This window comes from Colius striatus, chromosome 2, assembly GCF_028858725.1.
Source record: "Colius striatus isolate bColStr4 chromosome 2, bColStr4.1.hap1, whole genome shotgun sequence".
In the NCBI taxonomy this organism is placed as follows: Eukaryota; Metazoa; Chordata; class Aves; order Coliiformes; family Coliidae; genus Colius; species Colius striatus.
The window spans coordinates 31,017,485-31,040,677 of NC_084760.1; the positions used below are offsets into that span (position 1 = coordinate 31,017,485).

The following is a 23,193-nucleotide window of genomic DNA, read 5'->3' on the forward strand; positions in this document are numbered from 1 at the left end:
GATTGTTTAACAGGCATACTCCAGATTTGCTCATGGTGACCCACGCAACCTTCTGAAAAGTTACTTTTATACAGTAAGCTTAAATTAATCCTACCCAATTTGCATAGAATTTTCCTGCTTAAAAAAAAAGGCCACAGTAGGTGCATAGGGTTGTAACAGTTACAGGATTTGCTGTTAAATGCAATTCCATGCTAGTGTTCAGTCTGGAATCAAGTACACCCACTTAGCTACACAGACTTTCTAAATACATGGCATGAGTGAGTAGCCTTCATGACTACATGCAGTTCTCACGCAGTTCTCACCACAACATTCAAATGTAACACTGAAACCAGCCAAACACTAGAAACAGGCTGACAGGAAAAGATAAAGTCCAGAAGAGTTGCCGTAACCACAAAACTAACCTAACTAGAATTAGGGTCTTGAAGCCTACCAGGATCTTCCAACACATCAACACCTTCTTTTCAGGTGTTTATTTTCTTTACCTCTCCTTGGACACAGTGGTAAAAAATGAGGAGGAAAAATAAAGTAGTTAGTGATTAATATAGCCAAGCTGCTGTGACTAGAGGCTCCAAGAGCCATTAACCACTTAGTATGAAGACTTTGAACCCTGCCTCCTCCCTCATCAGTGTATTTGCTAAAGTATTTTTTAGTGGAAGCTTGGACAGTGAACAGAAGTCCACAGTGAGCAGGCTTACTTTCATTGATTTCTCTTGATAGACCAACTTAAAGTTGGCCATGGTTACAAATCATTGCTTTAATACAATCTCAATTTCCTTGTGTACGTCTTCTCTTACATCTCCTGACACTAGACTAGCAGTTGCTTACATTAATTCACATTAGTCATATCAACTTCTGAAAATCATGTTCACGCCACACTCCAAGCAATAGTGATCATTCAGGTCAAGTCAAGGACTCCACTGAACTGCAAATGCAACCAGAGTGAAAGTTTTCCAGTATATTATCAGCTACTCCCCGTGGTCTGACAAAGACTCTAGAAGACCTCTGATATGGGGTCAACAAGAAACAAAATTTTAAGATTGATACTCAGAATTCTATGATACCTACAAAAAATTCTGAGAGACTATAAGACAGGCTTATGAGAATAATACAAATCATCTGAATTAATTTAAGCAGGAAAAAAATCCAGTTTAGTGTAGGATGAAAGTTAAGAATAGAGGTAACAAAATGAAACATTTGTTTCAAGATTACCAGAAACACTCACATGCTTGTCCCATAAAACAACTCTACTATTTGTGCATGGTTTCAGCAAATCAAGAATAGCTCTCTCCCCTAGCAAAACAGTAAGAGGAAGCATTTATCTTTGATATCAGAATTACTACACCCTTATAATAAGCTGTTTCCTCCAACTTGTGTACTCTAATTGATTATAACCTGCAAGACTAATAGTTCTGAATATATTTTCTCTGGAACATCAAATTCTTTCACCAGCTAGATAATACCCAGCATTATTTTATTTCCATTCAAAGGCTGACTGTCCTGACTTATTCTGGGATAGAGTTAATTTTCTTCTTACCAGCCAGTACAGGGCTCTGTTTTGGATTTGCGCTGAAAACAGCAATGGTAACACAGGGATGTTCCGGTTATTGCTGAGCAATGCTTGCACAGTGGCAAGGGCTTTTCTGCTCCTGACTCTGCCCTGCCAGTGAGGGTGGTGTAGGGGCAAAAGAATCTGGGAGGGAGCATGGCCAGGAAAGCTGACCCCAACTAGCCACAGGGCTATTCCATACCACAGGATGTTGTGCCCAGTGTATAACCTGAGGGGAATCTGGCAAGGAGGGGCATTAGTCAGCAGGTAGAGAGCAAATGTACCGGGCATCATTTGGGTTTGGGGTTTTTCTCCTCTTTTTATTTCCTTTTTATATATATAATTATTTTTTTTTATTATTGTTATTATAATTTTTTTTTTCATTTTACTTACCAAACTGTTCTTATCTCAACCCATAAGTTTTACTACATTTTTTCCCCAATTCTCTTCCCCATTTCACTTGGGAGGCAGGAGGGAGTGAGCCAACAGCCACATGGTGTTTACTTACTGCCTGGGTTTAAACAATGACACCAACTTTTCATTTCCTACAGGCTTCTACAGACAGTGTAACAATAAGAATGGAAAACAATGAAACACCAGCAGCTCTAAAGCTAGGACACATATAAGACAAAATCATACTTAACTCCATACATTATTTTACCAAAAACATTTCAGAAAAGTACAGGGCTTGATCCAGGTGTCTGGGGCTAAATTCCCAAATCTTCAACTGATATCTGTAGCTCCAAGCAAATCAAGATAATTGGCTAGATTTGTGAGATGATGTTTTCAAACTCAGCAATGAAAATTACTCCTTTCAATTTGAAGTTAACTAAAAATCTAGTTACCATATGCACAAAAGCCAACATTAGGATTGACTTCTGCCACAGCTAGGGCCCACTTACTTGATAAAGAAATCTGACAGGAGAAGAGACAGAAATGCAATTATTTTATCTCCTAGTTCACACTGACATGTTAACAGTGAGTTTAATTATGATAATAAACAAAACATGAAACATACAAAAGTTTTACTAAAAAAAAATCAGTATACATGGCACAAATTAGGCTGATATTAACAGCATTTCAAAACATCAGGGGGTTCAACAACTGAAATTACAACTGTCAGAAACAGTAATCTCTGAATTTGGAAACTATTTAGACAACTCTCAGGATCAATACCTCAGCCTAAAAAAATGTCAGTGTTCTTTGGTCATTGGCCTCAGAAGTGTTATTGATCTTCTGATAAGCAGTATCGTTTGTACAATGTAAGCATTTTCAGAGCATTGGTAGTATCTGAGGAACGTTTCTTTGTACTTCACTAGTAAGCATCCAAAGAATCAATTGAGAGACAGAAGCTTATTTTGTCCTAAAACACAAACTCTGAAGTAACTCATTGACTCATGACCAACCTTCCTTGAAACTATTTTGTATGAAAAATCAAAAACAGTTTAAAAAAAAAATCTTACCATCATGAATCTCAAATGCCAAACTAGTGATCTTCTGGGTAATTATCATCATTGGGCTGTTAAAAAAAGGAAGAAAGATTAAGTTCAGGATTTGCTTTCATGTATAAATATCAGGGAAGGTTTATGCTAATAGTCCAGGTTAATTACTCTCAACTGGAAGATTTTCAATGCAAGGACAAAGTGATCAGCTTTTGGAGTTCTAACCATTACAGAGTTTTCAAAGCAATGAAAATAATTTAATCCTTTGATATAGTATTTGATAGCCCATGCCTTTCATTGCTGCATTAGGTTCCACAAACACAGCCAAAGCATTTCACATTTATTTTCTGTTAACATAGTTTATTGTTTTTACAGGGGGAAGAATAAAGAAAAAAGGGCAGTAAGAACAATTATAATTGTAAATTACAACAACAGTAAGCAAAGAACAATAAAAATATACCAAAGATGAATGCTACTATTCATTATTTAGATATGCAGACCACTTGCACTGTTTGTACTCACACCTGGTCCTATGCTTCATTTTCCCACTCAAAATTAGTATTTGCTTTAAGTAAATATATCTGTCAAAACAAAACCTCAGCATAATATATGCTGTCTCCAACTGTGTTCAGTTTGTTTTGAATTTGATACACTTCAGTAGATATTAAACTGTCCGGGAGATACCCTTTTCTGTCTAAGCAAGTCAGCTTTATACTACAAATTATGCCATCTTTGTAGTATTTTAAGAGTTTTTGACTGATGTAAATCCCAGCATTGCTAACCACCTAAACGGGGGGAGGGAGGGGATAGGGGGAAGCATGAAGTAGGCTACCAGAATTTAGAAATATAACTTCAAAATCTTATCTTAAAAATATATCAGGGACTGCATTTACCTAGTAGTACCTGAGCAGGAGGTAAAAACCCCAAAACAACTCACAACAATCATAGTATAGGATGGGCATATACTTTTGGCCAAGTCTTTTGACTGCAATTGGTCTTTTTATAATGTATTTCAGTTGGCAGAGAAAAGCATATCCAAAAGCCATCAAGTCATCCTTCACTAAGAGAGCTACACCAGTATTCTGCTTTTATCTGACATTTTTTTTTTTAGGTTATGGTTATTTCAATATCTCTGGTCCTCAGAATGAAAGGAGGGAAAATGTTCTCTTCTATCTTATTATACGTGTCCCAAAATCCTAATATGAAGACTAGAGTGACAAGCAAGAGTCAGCAAATAAGAACACTAAACAAGAACAGACGGTCTGGGAAATCCCTCATACCACTTGTGGTATTTAAGCTGTAGGCCTGCCTGGTACTGGCAGGAACCCCTAGTTGATACTGAACATAATGGGCTTTCTTCCACTAAGTAGACACATGATAGCATGGATCCTGCCTGGTAGAAGGATGGAGTCCAGGAAGAGCTCAGTCAGACCTTGCATTAATTCTAACTGATCTCTGAGATTTTATTGCTTCTCAAGTGGCTAATTCCGGTATGGTCAGACATTTGGCTGACTAAAGAGACTAAACTCTAGAGATCAAAAGAAAAAGAGACCTTTTTGGAACAGTGGGGCTGTGAACTGAGATGTCAACAATCCCTTTTAGGTGCTAGCAGAAAGGTGAAGACGACAGTGAAAGGCTCACTGGCAAATAGTGTTAGAACTGAAGCCAGGACCACACAGCTCTGTACAAGCAATTGTACCTCCAGCATGAAGTCTCCTGAGCTTCCTCCACTGTCAGTGCACTAATTCCTTCCTTCAAACTTTTTGCGGATTCTCTGTGCTTAAACATCTCAGATGGGCACGGCATTCTAGGAGAAATACCTAGGTAAAAAGATTTCAAAGCTCTTTTGGCTCTTCCTCCTCCCGTTTTGGAAGTAACCTTTGTTTCAGGCCTCAAAGGAGCAGATGCAATGCATGCCAGAGATTTAATGTGATATGCATACATCAAGCTTCCAAACTGGTGCATGAAAGGATAGTTTAAATCAGGCAGTTCAAACATACCATCAGAGAGTTGGATCTAGGCTTCAAAAACAGTTCCATCCAGAGCCCAGATCACATCAATCTTTGGAAGTGTTCAGATCTAGCAGAAATCTCTGAGCTAACATCAAACCAGCTGAACCACAAAGTCAGCTGCAATCTGAAAGCGCTACAGTCACATTTGAGCAATAGTGTGCTCAAGCTCTACTAATAGTTTTGAGAGTAGCAACAAACAAGTGCAATCACCCTGTTTCCAGTCAGCTCAGAGCCTTGATCACTACCAAGGTTGTACACTTTGGCCCTACAGCAAACTGGATGGGACAGCATTTGGATCCACTTATAATGCTGAAATTTAATTCAACATCAAATCCAATTTTAAAGTACGTTTGTGCACAAGTCCATGCTGCAAGCTCTCAACTATAACCACTGAAGATTCAGTCAACAGAGTCAGGGTTTTCTCCTATACAGCTCAAATGAAATACTAGTTTAAGATCATTACATTAAGTTAGCACATAAACATCAATAGAGACAAAATATAATATATATAGACAAAACAAAATAGGAGACAAAACTTTCTATTTCCAAGGACTCTGCCATACAGATGCCTCTCCTTAGCTTTCTCCTTCTGCAACATATAACAAAACCAAAAAAGAAAGTAGCTAAATGCTAAATTCCATAAACCCTTCAGATTTTCCTCACAAAAGTGGTATCAGATTGTGCCACGCAGGCAAATACGTCAGACACAATTCAACTTTCATCACGTTGTCAAGGGAGGAAACAGAGATTTTAAGGGGAGAAAATAAATGTGCAGCCATCAAATCCTTTACATCCTTCAGACAGGAACAGGAGGCAGCAGATAACTCAGACATGGTTCTAAGAGACACAACTGTTCCTGCAAAGTGACATATGTACCTGTATGTGTGGCAATATGCATAGACTTGCCCAGCTTTCTCCCAAAGTTTGAAAGGTTGACACACATCAGGTGGGAAACAGAAATGGTAATAGATACAGTATCACTTAGATCACAAGATGGAAAGATTACATTTCCCCTTACCCAGAAAAATCAGCAGAATACTGTCCATAATCAAAGATATAGACTCTCGTAATTTGGCACACTGTGAGGTATCCCAAAGCAAAAACAAAGCAATACCTAGAAGGAAAATGAAAAAAATATTTTTAATTAAAACAGAAACATTTCTGCATTTAATATATTATTATTCAAGTAGAGTTTAGCCTCCAAGTCTTTCTAGTGAATATTACATAATTGGAGTGTGTAATTACACCATCATTCTGACTGGGGCTTTTGGTAATATTTATTCCTTGCAAGCATGTAGACTTCTTTCAAAAAGTGTGCAGTACTGATTTACAAAATCTGTTGTTGTTAGCCAAAATATTGATTCAAATAAATAAAGCATAGGATTTATCATTTCAAACAGCACCTAAAAACTGTAAGTCCTACAAAGAAAAAAAAAAAAAGTGGTTTTGTTAAGGTTCAAAAGCAATTTTTCTCTATATGAGCATAGAAATTTGGTAAATTATTCCTCCAACATCATTTCCATTGAGTATCTTTCTATATATTCAAAATTCAGCACCAGAAATTCTGCTGCTGCTGTTTTCAAAGGATCTGGAAAAGGCAATTTATTTCCAAGTACACATCTTAAAACATCACAGATGTTTATCCATGAATTCACAGTTTTACCGAAGGCTAAAATTTTCTCCAAAGTTTCTCAAAAATAATGTGTCTTAAATGCCAATGTTACTCTATACCTGTTACTTAGTGAATAATGTTCTTGTGAGTAGAACAACAGAAGTAATTCACACTGGACATGAACAACCAGAAGCATGCCACAATACTGTTATTATTCCAAATAACTTCAAGACAAACCAACCTATAATGAATAATGTACTATATATAATAAAAAGATACAAAGATTCCTCACTATTTTGAATTTCCCAGAACACTTAAAATAGTATATGTTTTGTCCATAAAATATGATATGATATCAAGGAAACTAATCAAATTTTTAAAAGTCTATTCTATTACCTACAAAATGTAATTTACAACATATTATACATATGAATTACAATATCCAGAAAATACTAAGTATGCAACCTCTCCTAGTACTCTATAGAAGATACTCATCAAGAGAGTTTGTTAAATTCTATTTTTAAAAAATAAATGCACAAGAATCTTCTATTAGCAAAGAAAATACATTCCTTGTATTATTTCTTGTCCAGTCAGTTTTTCTCAAGTAATTAATAAATGTAAATGTTAGCATTTTTTATCTGAATATATACACAGCCAAAAAGCTTCCTTAGACCTATATGTATACATATATACACACTTAAAGATATGCAGGCTTCCGTTCTTTCAGGTTACATGACCTTTCTTTTAGTTTTTAAGCATCTAGATGGAATTAGATATACATTTTGTATTACACTTTCTACTGCTAAATTGGAGTAGCTACATTAAATAAACTTCTGAAGCACCACTTCTGCTAATGCAGAAAACCTCATCCATCTCATCCCTGCAGCAGCCCTCTTCATCATCCTCACAAGCTCAGCAAAGCCGACAGAACATCACACCAGTGATACTCATCTACTTCCCCAGAAAGTCGTCTGATTTTGTCAGAACAGCTGATTTTTTTCCCCCTGCAGGCAAAGCCTTTAACACTATTGCCTTATAAGTTCATTCTATGTGATACACCTACTATCCTGCCCACCATGTCATCTGCAACAGAGGGTCATAAAGACCTCACATGAGCAGCAGCACTATATCAGGTGAAGTTTCCACCTAGCTCAGGATCCAGGACTGTACTGTCCCCAGAGCAACAGCTAAAACACAGATACCTAGCAAAGCACGTGAGCAAACAGGCACAGAAACTACTTCCCAACACTCTCCTAAATTCAGTCAATGCCTTCAAGACCAGAATCCCAAGCCGGCACCCACAGATTTAACAACCTTCAGCATACTACTCATCAACTTCCTATTCTGAAGCCCACCCTTAGCTTTACAACCCATCACATACACTTGAGAAGGATATGTTAATTTTTAGATTTTCAGCATAACAACATACAAATTTGATAGCACAGACTGGGCCAGCAGAACCTGCTTATATATAGCTCCCATTGCTTTATATTATGTAGCTTAACAGCAGAATCCCCAGCTTTTACCTGTGTGTCTCAGAAACCTGAGGTAGCTGATCACAAAAGAACAATATCTATAAGTTAGTTCCAAAGCTTCATCTTTGCTGATAGGCAAGCCAGACTGCACACAGGCCTAAGCTAACAGTAATATACATTATCTGATTTTATTTGCGTAACTGGGGCTGGGAGTTTCATTTTTGTTTGATTGTACAGCTTTGGGAGATTCAGCATCTTAGTTATAAAATATTTGGTCAAGTACCTACCATACCTATCTCTGCATAAAATGCAGAAAAAATAGAACTGTGACCTTGACAAAGGCATACTTTGGGAGATGTCATAACAGCTTCTGTTATTTTAGGCCCTTTCTATGCAGTGGAAGGACAACAGCACAGTATGTTATTTTGCTGGAAGAAAATTAAACAAACAATAACACAAGGCACTTTTTCACTAGCTAGCTGACAAATCCTACAGATTTAGCCTTGAAATAAAGGTTTCATCTCCAGCAAAGATCCACTCCTTCCATTATGTTACGAAATAACACCTTTACTTTTACAAAAACAGAGAAAGTGTACTTATCCAGTTTCAGAAGGCTATGTAACACTGTATGGCTTTGATCTTTGGAAAAGGTGACAAAATAGCCTCAGAGTTCTCCCCTGCTGAAAGCTGCTGCCTAGGCTGGTTCATTTGTTTGTCCTGTTGCTCGTGCAAACAGTAAAAAAAAAAAATTTAAAAAAAAATCTTGTCTTCAGAGTGACAACTGAATTCTTAATAAAAATGTAGTTATAGTCACTGTTTTCATTTTGATGAGCATCTTTATTTTACATTGTTCACACAGAAAACTTCAACTCTATGCAGTTAAAACATATACTTGCTTACGAAACCTCTATGGGAAAAACATCTGTCCAACAAAAAGGTCCAAAGTGCCAAAGCTAAATATCTAACTCTGCAATCATCAGGTACAAGCCAGGAAAAGTACTGATGAGAATTAGCTTAGTTTTGACTAAAAGTCACAAGGTAAGCTAGGCCGCCCCAACCTGTTTTTACACCAAAAGACTCCTTTTTATTCAATTCCTGTCTAAATTACAGATGTACCATTGGCATACATCATGGATATTACTTAGAACTGATCTCATAATCAGTAACAGACTCAGAGTTTGTGGCCTTAACCAAGTCCAAATCCTCTTTGTATTTCTAGAAACTGCTCTCTAAAGCATGAGCAATATTCATCTTTTTGAGTCAGTTGGAAGCCTTCTGATCCATACACTAGTCTGTCCCTTCTGACAACTTCAAGAGGAGATCTAAAATGCAGTGAAAAAAAATTCGTACCAAAAAAAGACAAAACCAGCCTGCCTATGAGTCCATTTCCAAACAAGGAAGTGTTCATATCATCATGGTTTGGTAATGAGCAATTTGGTTATTCCATCCTAACCTTCTCAACTCTCAGTTGAAGATTTTTGGATTTGATAGCCATTATAAAGCAAACTGAACAACTGGATGGAGTTCTCTAACATTCAGATCCAACAATAGTCCTACACAACAGATGGCACAACGGCTGCATGCAGCCTCCAATGACACTTGCTTAGTCTGCCTGTCAGCATGGCACAGTGGCTTGCTAAGCTGCTCAGAACTTGCTGGCCCCTCATCAGGTCCACACTTCTGGACCATCTTGTAACTATATTGGGTGTTGCTCAGCCAGCAAAAAAACTGATGGGCTTTCCAGGCCCATCAGTTTGTTACATACCACCAGACATACAAAGCCATGGGACACAAGCCTTTGTCAGCTCAACTGCACCCAGAACCATTTGCTGGGTTTGTTTACTACAGATTGCCTGTAGGCATTATAACTTGACTAATGTATTTTGATGTTTTGCTACAAAGTGGCAACATAATGCCTTGGTAAAGTAAATCTTGAACCAAGCTAAATTAAACAATCATTCCATTTACAGCTACAGGCCATGTTCCAAATGCAACATTAATATATGACAAATATACCACAGATATTCTTGTCAAAAATCACATACAAAAAACTTGGGGTTTTCCACATGCTCCTTAAGTTTACATTCTCTTTCTGACCTCTTGTCCCACTCTCTCCAAATCTGGAAAGTCTCAAGGACAAGGAGATCAACTTCAGGCTATCATACAAGGGAGAAACACCACCTACAACTAAAGAGGAGACGGGGAGTGGGTGCTTTCATTTCTTCTCTGGGATAGAAGAAACATGTTGTAAACTTCATTATTGCTCTAAGTCTCCAAAGGAACATGGAAACAGCAAGGGTGGGAATAGTAAAACAGATTTTATTCTTTATCAGGCTCAAAGCTGAGAGCTGAAGTAGACTCTGAAAAAACTTAATGCTAAACTGAGATGAGACATGAGAGGTCACCGAAGTTCTTTCACTTGAAAAAAGTGTGTCATAAAGCAGGTAAGAGCACCAAATCTGACTTTTATGTTTAAAAAAGTTGGCAGCAGCACACAGCACTTAAAAACTTGCAGGAAGATAAAAGCTTTACAGCTTAACAACACAAAATATGTAAAGGCAGAACTCCCTGATGCTGGGGAAATTGCCTTATAAAGTCCAGATGAAGAAAGGACATTCCTGACATCTTCTGTCAAAGACCAATACTCATAATTCTGAAATAAAATAGCTGCTAAGTGCCACAAATACTTCTATGCTGATTCTGTGAATTTTCATCTATTCACCCATTTCTCTACAGCATTTGCCTAGCTGTATGTTTCAGCACCACAGCATGGCAGTGATTTTATGATTCCTCTCTCTCACATGATACATAAGTAACCTTTCTTCAAACATCAGAAATATATAGTGCACATAACCAGAACACAGTCTGCTTTTAGGAGCTAGGCAGCAACACAGCTTCTGTAGAACGTTTTTAAGGAAATAAAGATGTTATTAGAGAACATTGACAATAATAGGACCACTGAAAGTGGTATTTTTGAAGTACAGCTCTGCTAGTCTCACAATGCTTTAGCAGTTGTAAACTAGAAAAGTTAAAATCAAAAATATGGTGCAAGACCAAATAATTTTGTTTCAGTGGACCATAAAGCTTCATATAAGAACTCAGAGTCAATAAAACAGAACAAGCTTCCTGTTGGCAAAACCACGGTAAGGTCAATCATTAAACCTGTTACTGCTGTAAACTTGGTACTTGGCAAGTATCACTTTGGATAAAGATCAGAGCGAGCTGTTATTTTCATACACCCACTCATCACCCTGCTCTAGCCATACACCCCCCTCATTCCACATGCACATCCCCACATGCCACAGCAGTTGTTTCTTCCTGGCTGCAGAGCAGAACAGATTCCCAGCTGTCGCAGCCCCCCAAGCTCTGCTGCAACCCCACATCCTTGCATAGAGACACAACACCTGAGACACAGAAACAGCATGACTGTAACACTGCCAGAAGAGAGGGGGTAGTTTTGATCAGTCATGAGGTGATGCAAGCTGGAATCTGTGTTCAGCCAGGAGACATTTTCTGCATGTGTTAAGGATGGCAGCAGCTGAGAAACATACAGGATGTCATTTGCCAAGAAGGTGGTTGTGCAGCCAGAATCAGTAGGAAGGGCAGCTCACAGACTAATAAACAATCCAAATCCCTGCAAGGTGGAGTATGCATAGTGAAAGGAGACAGGAAGCAAATTTAGTTGGAAGAACAAAATATTTGAATGACTACAATATCAAAGGACAGACAGGAACTTGTGTTAACAACCTAACACAACTGACATTTCCTGTTAAACTATCTCAAAACAAAATGCCTTCTTTTACAGAAGTACTTATGAGAGGTGATGATGTGACTCCACTTCACATCCTACTTCTTGCTTCACCTTCAGGAAGTAATCAAAAAGTTCTTGGATTTCCACTCAGTCAATTCTAAGCCTCACAGCTGGTCTGACCTGCACCAGTGCTGCAGCCCTGTTCCTTCCCAAGCTATTCACATTGTCTTGCTATCACAAATGCATCTCAAGTGGCACAAGATTTCTGGTAAGAGCTTTTCTTAAAAATATTATTTGCTTCAAATATATCTTAAATTGAATGTCTGCTTTGCTCCAACGTTTAACATTCCTTTAACCTAGAAAAGCCTATCCCTTATATATTGCATAACTTTGGTCCAATTTTCTCCCTACCTCTCCCAAGCAAAATTAATGCACCAGAATCACACAACAACTTAATATCTTCTACAGCCTTTAATCAATGCATGGCAACACATACAACATCCACATGGTGCATCAGCTTCACCATTGTCACTGTATTTGTCATATGTTCCTGCGGAATGAAATGTAGAGACTGAAGTTAGCTGCCTTCTGCTCCGAGCCTGGAGAAAACCTGGCAATAGCTTCATTTTCTTTGCTCCACAGTGAAGCCTAGGTTACTCCTAAATACAGGATGGCAACTTCTCTTTTCATGCAGCTGTCTTTTCTTCCACATAACAGAAACACCATTGACTGTTTCCAGGGATGAATTTTAAATAACTGCACAAAGAGAGATACGCAATATAAAAGGCATATCAGAAAAATCATCCTCAAAGTGAACATAATGGTTACTTGTGGCATAGAGCAGTCCTGCTGCACACTCATAAAGAAAGACTACAGACCAATGGCTGGGAAGAATCAGTACCTACAGATTGTTGCAGGCCTCTACACAAGGAAATCATTATGAAAAAAGCCTTACATTTATTTTTTTGAACATTCTTCCTTCTTCCAGTTACCAATGGGAAACTGAAAAAAGAAAATTAACTGCTCAGTGACAGTCCAAGTCATGGCACAATCACTCATAGATGTGTCATATGTTAACCTCAGGCAAGCAATAACAATTCAAATCTACATTTATAATCTCTAAGTTAGGAAGTAACTGTATTCTCAGAATATGTATTTATAAGTTACACATTTATATATCTAAAAAGGTAAGTTTTTATTTACTTCAATATTGTCCTGATCCTGCCTCCATATGCATTTGAACTTTACTGCACTTTAAGCCTGATTTGACTGTCACTTCACAAAGCAGAGTGCTAGTAGCTCAGATGCTTAATCTCCCTGCTCTTAGGTCCAGACATACTTGTGTTCATGATCTTCTAATAATTCATCTATATGTGCAACCACATTTGTGTTGTTTGCCTACTATTCCTCATCAAGGTATTCTATTACCTTCCTGAATTATTCTCTTCCTTACTTTTCCTAAAACTCACCACAGACCTCAGTTTTCAATTCATTGAATTTACTTAATTGATTATTATGTATTTCCTTGAGGCAATTTTAAGTTATTTTCTCAATCTTTCTTCATCATTTTTTTTTCTCCCAGCACTAAAACACTTATCATACTCAGTAAATATATGGAAATTTCCTCATACAACTGGCTTATTCTGTTTTGTACCAGTATAGATATGACCAAACACAATGAGCCATTCTTTATGCAAGCTAGGACCAGTTATTCTTCTTGTCACAAACAAGGTGTCCAAGCAAATGAACTACTTGCTCCCAAATCTTTCATAACACTGACTTATCAATGAGCAAAATCTTTCCCTGCTAGTAGGAGTGCCCGGAGGCTGTAAGTTATGCACTAAGTATTTGCAATCCTTTTGCCAGCTCAAAGCTTCCTTTGTGAAAATTATTACTTAAATTCCTCTGTCTAGAGGTGACACAAAAGAAGAGAATTCTAAAAAGCAATGTATGAATTTTAAACCTGAACTACAAAAAAGACTGCGAAGAGAGGTTCTCTTGATTTATATTTCTCACAACCAGTACTAGTCAAAATAAGGAAATTCATTCCAGTTTCTTGCTAATCAATTCTAGCCATTATGAAGTGAAAATCTTACATATATTTTAATAGACTATTAAAAGCCAAATATTATCACCAAGAAGCTTGTTAAAGCAACAGTTTAAAAAGTACTTTATATTTAGTTTGTACTCATTTGTTCATAGCAAGAAATACATGTTACACAGAAATAAAAGCAAATTCCTATTATTATGGTGGCAAAGGTCCCAGTGCACATTAGATAGTTCACCATAACACCACTCAATAACCAGCACAGATGGACAGAATGATCAAGGAAAAGAACTGGACTCCAGCAGCCCAGCAGATCCATCACATATCCGTCTTAAACCAAGATCCAAAAATGCAAGGGTTCCTATTTATATAGCTGTTCTTTAGGCATTCAAATTCCCATTGTATAAACCCACAGAACTTTGGTACTTAAGTGCTAAATTGACAGAGCTATTCCAATTCCTCTGACTGCTCCATATAAAAAACATTCAGAGAAACATCTAGTTCACAAAAGCATTCTAGAACTAAGTGCACTAAAGATTACAATTCACTGAACTGCTCTATGGTCAGTATTACAAGAACACTGAATTTACTTACTCTTCAAAACAAATTTTGTTACAAAGCATCTACACATGTGTATAAATTGTGTTAATCACTAATTTTCAGATAGAAGAGAACTTATAATTTTGTTCTAAGTACATTAAACTCCATACTGTAACCTTCCAAGCCTAAAAATAGTGTGATTGCCAGTCAGCCAGAAATTTAGCATGCATCCAGAAGCTCCTACGCTGCACTTGCCAGGAATGTCAAGACTTTGAAAAATCACATATATTGTAACAGTCAAGACAAACTAATCTGTAACACAACACTGCACATTCTCTAATTATTAATTTGTTACTGAGATGCCTGGCTGTGTCACTGCTGTTAAATTGGCTTCTGTGTTTTCATTAGAAACCAAATTTGAAGAAAAGTTTCAGGTAAATGTACACGCCCTGTTCCACATGCCTTAAAAATAACCACGTTTTAATGTGTTTTGCTGTTTATGACACTTATTAGTGGCTTGAGAATGTGAGTGGAAGTGGACTGTATCTTCTAAACAAACAGAATTCCCACGGTTTAACTTCAGCCAGCAGCTCAGCCCCAATTGGTCACTCAACTCACATTCCCCAGTAGGTTAGAGGAGAGAACTGAAAGGGTAAAAGCCAGAAAACTCAGGGACTGAGATAAAGACAATTCAATTGGTAAATCAAAAGCTCCACGCGCAAGCAAAGTAAAACAAGGAATCCATTCATCACTTGCCATCAACAGGCAGGTGTTCAGCCATCTCCAGGACAGCAGGGCTCCATCATGTATAATGAGGACTTGGGAAAACAAATGCCATTACTCTTGAAAATCCTTTTTCTTCCCTCAGCTTTATATGCTGAGCACGAGTCATATGGTGTAGGATATCCCTTTAGTTTGCTGTGGTCACCTGTTCCAACTGTGTCCTCTCCCAACTTTTCATGCACCCTCAGCCCACTTCCTGGTGGTGAGGGGGTGAGGAGCAGAAAAGGCCTTGACTCTGTGCAAGCACTGCCCAGCAATAACAAAATCATCCTTGAGTTATCAACACCGTTTCTGTCAGAAATCCAAATCACAGCCCCATATTAGCTACTATCGAAAAAAAAACCAATAAAACATTCTTCACTCCTTATTCCATACCATTTACGTCATGCTCAAGTTCTGGACTCTCCAACGTATCCTCATTAACTACCACCACCATTCTTTGATAAACTACACAGCTATCATTCCTGTAGTCTACAGTTATTGTGCCAGGAGTAAAATGTGTCCGTAAAATGTCTACAAATGTCCAATGAGTTTATTTAGTCCATGATTCTGGGCTCCATCTGTTATTGTGATCACTCAGAACAGGGGAAGTGGTGCAGGCACCAAAGCCAGCTCGGGTCAGGTCACTGCTGCACTTGTACTATGTCATGGGTTTGTGAGGAGCTGCTTTTGCTTGGTAACAGTGGGAGGGGGCTGCAGTGCAGGTCCAGTAAAGAGTTCTCGAATTTTCCCCTGGCTCTTGGGTTCAGAACCACCTCTGACCCAGCTAGGCCAATCTGGTGCCTCTGTTATCACAATTTAAGGACAGGAATTTGAAGTGCTTGGGAGGAGGTGTAGGAGTGGTACAAGATGGAGGTAACCATGCAGACCCCAGAGTCAGAGAAGGAGGAAGGAAAGAGGAGCACCAGACCCCTCTGCAAGCTGTGGTGAGAACGTAGGCTGTACCCCTGCAACCCATGGAGGGCAATGGTAAGACTGAGAGCCACCAGCAGCTCCGTGTGACTGTCTCAAGATGGGCAAGAGCCTGTGTGAGGAGGTGGCCATGGCTCAGGCTGTGCTGGAGAGCCTGGGGGCCGCAGAGCAAACCCACATGAGAGGCAGAGAGAAGCTGCAGCCTTTGGGATGAACACACATCAGAGCAGCCTGTGCAGAGCTGCCGGGTGTATGAGGTACCCTGTGGAGGAGCAGGGAGGACTGGAGAGGAGCCTACCTGCCCTGGGGAGAGACAAACGGCAGAAGCTATCAGGAATAGACTGACTGAAATCCCAATTCCCTGTCCCCCCAAGCCATTCACGGGGGGAGGAGATAAAGACACCAGAATCAGAGATCTGAGCCCGGGAAGAGGGGAAGGGTGAGGAGAAGGTGGTCTTAAAGGTCTGGTTGTACTCTTCATCATTGTACCACTCTGTGTTGTTTTGTGTTGGTTATGTTTTGGGGTTTTATGGTTATGCTTTAGTTGGTGGTGGATTAAACTCTCTTCTGTTTTCTTCCCAACCTGAGTAGCCTGGTCTGTTTTGTCCTGGACCTTAAGCGGTGATTAAGTCCTCCCTGTCCTTTGGGAATTCTTAAATCTGTGGTACTTGAGCCTAATCATGGTCTTTTGTCCCTGGATGGGCCTAAACCATAACACAATGGTTTTGTTAAGGCTCGTTCTCCATTAGTTTGTGTGGTTCTGCTATAGTTATTCTCATAACATGCAACTCAAGTCCCAAATTGTAATGGAAATACCTTTAAATTATTGTAATCTCCCCTTGTTGTGCCTCTGGACCAGACTATAGGTTTTAACACTGCAATGAACTCCTCCTCTTGTTCCTGCTGCAGCTTGGGCTTATCCACAGACTGCAGTCCCTTAAGGGTGTACTTGCTGCAAGCAGAGCCTTACCTACAGGAGTAACACCTGCTGTGGCACAGATTTATCCACAATCACTTTGAAGTGCACCTGTTTCAGTATGAGGTAACTGCTCCAGGAGACTTTTAAATCAGTTATATTCTATTCATATACACAAAAAACCCCACATTATGTTGATATTCCTATTTTTTTGCCTTAGATAATCATTAACATTTTCAAAAAGTGGATAAATCTCATTGTTCAATCTTAAGACCAACAGGTATCCATGCAGTCAGGGCTACTTTTAAATCGCTATTCAATACTAGGAGTCCTACTTCTGCAAACATTTATGACAGTCTTGGTCTAGTAGTAATCACTCTCCCTCCACCTTTAGTTGTTGGAATAGCTGAGAACACATTCTGTCAAGACAGTATTAGTCTGAGAACATACCCTGTTTAAGGCCTTTCTGTTACTGAGAAAATTTAAATGACATTAGTTTGAAAAAATGTTAGGATTGATCACTTTTCCTAACTTCTTCTAGGTGTTAATGACAAATACTGTTTGCTGTAATACCATTTCACATAGTCTTAACACCAGCACGCACACTCAAGCTGGAAAGAGGCAAGAGGCAGAAAAAAAAAAAGTAGTTAGTGGCAGTCTTGTGAGAAGAGCACAGAGCTGAAAACAAGCAAACAGATTGTAAGGTTTGCTTTGATGTGTTCAGCTGAATGCCAGAACCTTGTCATATTTCATCTCTGGAGATGCAAAGACAACAAGAAAAATATAGAACAAAAAAAGGATAGGGAAAAAAGAATCAACAGAAGTTGTTGTGAGAAAAAGCATTCTACTTCAATCAGGATCCACTATAAATGACACCTACAGAAGAGAGCTTCAGTCTCATCCCACTGCATAGCAAATGAATTACTTAGTAGCCAAACTCAACAGTCTTAAACTTTTTAGTCGTTGATTTATTGCAGTATTCTCAGTCTCTGTACTCTACATGAAAGCTGCACCATGCAGATCAGATACTTATCACTGAAAGCAGCACGTAGAGTAGCCTTCAGCTACTAGTAAAATCAGTGACTTAATGAAGAAAATCAACAGAGTTCCCTTAATACCTTTGCCAGAGAAGGCACTTCTAGGAGATCACAAACATACTGGCATACCTCTAGCCTAAACTAATTATTGTCACTAGATACAGATGTGCTATACCTCTGCAATGACTATTTCTCTAATTATTTCAATAATGAAGCAATAAAGCCCGTGAATGTAATGACATAGAAAAGAAGTACAAATATATGTCTCTTACAAAATCTGACTGCAAAAATAAAGAGAATAATATTTTAATCCAAAGGTGCAGTTATTAATCACTGCACAAATCATACTAGATCACTGCAAAAACCATTGGACCACATTTGCAAAGAAGAGAGGGAAACTTCAGACTATTAGAAGTGTTAAGAAGCCCATAGCTTTGCACTTAATTTGTTAACCTATGGTATGTTTTATACATTAACTAAGGTCAATTCAATGTAGACAATGAGGCATAGGGTAAGTTTTCATTCCAAGGTCCACTTGGATCTTTTCTAAGTCTACCTCTAGCTGATTATCTGCTTGAAGGTGAACAGCATAGGATGGTGATGGTTATCCAGACTCAACAATATAAAGTCCTGAGCAACCTCATCTGACCTCATTGTTGACCCTGCATTGAACAGAAGGCGGGATCAGACCTCAAGGTCCCTTTCAACTGAAACCTCTCATTCCATGAATTTATTCAGTTTTATTGTTGATTTAACAGTTTGTTTAACCGCTAATTTTGTAAGATAAAATGTGGCAAAGAAAATAAGCAACTCTTTTCTACTGAAGTTTATCAACAAATAAAACATAGCTGCATTCCAAGAATAAAATAGTAATGTCTAGTAGATTTACGTCCCAAAACAACTTAATTTTCCTCCAATAACTTATGGAATTGTACTAAAAACCACTGAGCTTTAAAATCCCAATGTTTTCATGTAATAATAGAAACAGGTACCTCCTATACCAAATTGTAACTTCCTTAAATGTGATTTAAATAGAAGATTCTATTGCTCTGTAAGCATCACAGTTAAATCTCAGATTTCTCCTCCTGTTCTAACTTCAAAACCATTTATTCCCAAACACATATTTTTAAACTGCAGAAGCCTATAGCTATATGAACAAAAATGTCTCAACTTTTATTACAGGCAGCAGAGATTACAGAAAACTGCACATTTTTATTAAAGATGCCAAACATTTGTAAGGACACTTTTGAAAGAAAGAAATAGATATATATATTATAGGGAAAAATCTGAGAGGAAAGGAGTAATAAAAGATTATTTACTTTGACAACATTGCTCCACCAGTCACTACAGTTTGCTATGGGAAAACATCATAAAAACACCCCCGCATGTGCATGCCCTAAACCATTTAGTCAAAGGACAGGAGTTATGTGAACATCCAGAGTCAGATACAGTTTTAAAATTACAGGTCTGCAACAACCTTCCCCCTCTTATAGAAAGCTTTCCAGAAGCATCATAAAGATTTTTTAATTTGGGGAGTGGAGGGTGTACTGCACAACGTACAGCAAAATCAACATAGGCACACCTTCAAATGCTCAGATTTTGAACAGAAAAATCTGAGAGCAAGTAGGGCAGACAGAACAAAAAGCACATCTCTCTCTTTGTTCATTGTGTCCTTGGCAAACAGACCCACCCTTCCAGCCAATTCTACTATTTTCTGAACAGTGGTGGATTCTGCTCAACTACCCCAGTCTTTCAGAAGCTCTCCCTGTTCCCTGGCTGTCCACTCCTTGTCCCTAACCAAAGACTCACAGCCTCTAGGTGAGCCATGGGAATCAGTACCTCCCTCCACACTTCTGTTTTTGCCACACTCACCAGTTTCTCACGCCTTTAATTCCCAGTCAAGCACTCACAGGAAGAAGGAAGTTCCCCCTCCATAAAAAGAGATCCACCTATCCCTTGTCTTTAAAGGAAGAAAAGAGTTACGACGCATTTTGTTCACTCCTATTTATTCTGGTACTTCATACACAATTCCCGTTTCACATAAAGAATCAAACCAATGGGTCGCCTAACTCAGTATCCTCATCAAAAGGAGGTAAATCAGAAGTAGTTGTGAGAGTCAGGTGGCACAGTAGCTCAGACCAGAAAATACCTAGTTACAAGACAAACGGGAGGTCCACTAGGAAACCTATCAAAAAAGAAAAAAAAATAGGCAGACATGCCAGGAATACAGCTCAAAAACATTCAGACTAGAAGCAGTAAAAGTGATTATGGGAATCAACTTTTAACAGAAAACATTTTCTGACTTCCAGAATCTTCTAGAAAGGCACACAATCTTGACTTTGAAATACATTTAAATGAACAAGTTACTGCTTTAATCATGTCTCTACTAAATCAGAAGCGAGGTAATCAAACAATCATAGAATGGTAGCGGTTGGGAAGGACCTCTAAAGACCATCTAGTCCAACATCCCTGCTGAAGCAGGTCCACCTAGATCAGATCACAGAGCAATGTGTTCAGGTGGATCTTGAAGACCTCTAGAGAAGGAGACTCCACAATCTCCCTGGGCAGCCTGTGCCAGGGCTCCCTCACCTGAACATTAAAGAAGTTTTTCCTTACGTTTAAGTGGAACTTCTTGTGTTCGAGTTTTTGTCCATTAACCCTTGTTCTGTCACTGGACACTACAGAAAAAAGTGATGCCCCATCCTCTTGGCATGCACCTTTCAAACACTAATAAGCATTAATGAAGTCCTCCCTCGGTCTCCTCCAGGCTGAACAGCCTGAGTTTCCACAGCCTTTCCTCATAAGGAAGATGTTCCAGTCCCCTGATCATCTTGGTGGCCCTATGCTGGACTCTCTCCAGCACTTCCCTGTCCCTCTTGTGCTAAGGAGCCCAGAACTGGACACAGGACTCCAGATGAGGCCTCACCAGGGCAGAGCAGAGGGGGAGCAGAACCTCCCTCGACCTGCTGGCCACACTCTTATTGATGCATCTTCCCAGGATGCCATCGGCCTTCTTGGCCACAAGGGCACATTGCTGGCTCATGGTTAGTTTATTATCAATCAACACTCCCAGGTCTCTCTCTGTAGAACTGCTCTCCAGTAGGTCAATCCCCAGCCTGTACTGGTGCATGGGGTTGTTCCTCCCCAGGTACATGACTCTGCACTTGAACCTCATGAGGTTCCTCTCTGCCCAACTCTCAAACTGGTCGAGATCCCACTGAATGGTAGCACAGCCTTCTGGGGAATCAGACAGTCCTCCCAGTTTGGTGTCATCAGCCAACTTGCTGAGGGTACACTGTCTCCTCATCAGGTCGTTGATGAAGATGTTGAACAAGACTGGCCCCGTGGAACTCCACTGACCAGAGGCCTCCAACTTTACTCTGCTCCACTGATCACCACCCTGACATAATAGATTGATTCCAATGAAGAGCCACAAGGATAATTAAAATTGAAGCACCTCTGCTATGAGCTGGCACTGGAGAAGGAGGCTTGGGCAGATTTCAGCAATGTATGGAAATATCTGAAGGGAAGGTACAAAGAAAATGTAACCAGGCTCTCCTCAGTGGTGCCCAGGGACAGGATCAGAGGAAATGGGTACAAATGGAACACAGAAGGTGCTGTTTATTACTTTGAGAGTAGATGAGCATTGGGAATCATGGCCCAGATACGTTGTGGAACCTCCCTCCTTCGAGATACTCAAAGCTGTCTGTACATGGGCCAGAGTAATGTGCTCTGACTGGTCTTGCTTGAGCAAGAAGTTGGACCAGATTACCTCCATATGTCCCTTCCAACCTCAACCATGCAGCAGTTCTGTGATTTTTAATGTATTTTTCGGATCATTAATAATTGAGTTGTGGGGTCAGAACTTTTTTTGTGTGTGTGTAAAAGTTTAGTATCTTCTACTAGCTTCCTATTAGTACAGGATGCTTAATAGACAGCAGCCCTTTGCCTCTAACACACAACGCATATTAGCAACTCACAAGAAGCTGCTTTTGATACAGCTTTCCTTCTAACAGTTACAGTATATTAAAAAACATTCAAATCAAACAGCCTGTACATCCTAAAGGCATTATTACCAATTTCAGAAAACAAACTCAAAGATAAGGTTCAGAGACAATGTGGAGAGACAAGAGTTGATGAATCAAAAGAGGAGTAAAATCTAAAGATATTAGGTTAAATGCAGTTTAGCCATTCAATAATTATGCACTGAAAAAAATTTAACTTGGGTAAAATTTTGTCCAAACTGGAGAAACAGCTAAGGTTCTTGAGAACTTTATCTTTAAAAGTAGAAAGGGAAGCTTAGAAAATCATAGACACTTAAACTTGATATCAAATACTATAAAGGGTCTTGCTAAAATTAGGGGCTTCTTTTTTTTTTTTCCAATCAGTACATATTATAAGCACATAGAAGGTAAATAGTGCAACATAACTGAGTCAAAGGCTTCTGCTCCAGAGCATGTACTATGAAAATAGTCTATTTCTAATCTCTTTGTTAGACGAATGCAACTAATAGACATGGTCTGCTCTGTGAGCCACACCATGCACTCCCAAAGGCAAATGACAGCCCTGACCTACCCTCTTAGCACAGCCTATGTGAGGTACAGGTATGTGTACAGCCAGTTACTCTGTCCTAATCCTACTGTTCATGTTGCTAGAGATTACCTGCCAATAACCAAATTCTACACAAAAGAAAAAGTACCGATGAAACACCATGAAATCTTAAGGATACACCAAATACAGTTCTACTAACTCAAACATACAACAGCAAACATTTATTAAGTATTTAGGTAACAGTAGTACACTAATTAAATCTACAGGTGAACATTAAATTATAAAAACTGCAAGCATTTAGTCAATCAGAAAACCAAATTACCTTGAAAAAAATTAAAAAGACTTAAAAGCATCAGATGAAGTTGAATTAAATTGTGTTCAAAAACACAATTTTGGCTGTAAATAATCAACCATACAAACCTGTAATGGAAACCAACTATTAGGTAGCATGTGGAAAATCACTGTACTGCAAAACAGAATAAGCTTTTTACCCTGTTTAACATTACAAATTCTTCAAGTGTTTTGAAAAGCACATCTCCAAATGACAGAACAACTGAAAAAAGTCAAAA

The 23,193-nt window shown here is 38.8% G+C and overlaps 1 protein-coding gene across 2 annotated transcripts in view; it reads right to left on the reverse strand.

The window, feature by feature from the left end:
• Window positions 1-23,193, reverse strand: part of MBOAT2 (membrane bound O-acyltransferase domain containing 2) — a 95,229-nt gene that overhangs the window by 32,959 nt on the left and 39,077 nt on the right. For both annotated transcript variants that reach the window (XM_061990544.1, XM_061990543.1), the window contains 2 exons: window positions 6,019-6,114; window positions 3,010-3,065 (listed from right to left, as the gene is read on the reverse strand). In XM_061990544.1, coding sequence (XP_061846528.1) covers window positions 3,010-3,065; window positions 6,019-6,114 — 152 coding nt within the window. The remainder of the gene's footprint in view (window positions 1-3,009; window positions 3,066-6,018; window positions 6,115-23,193) is intronic.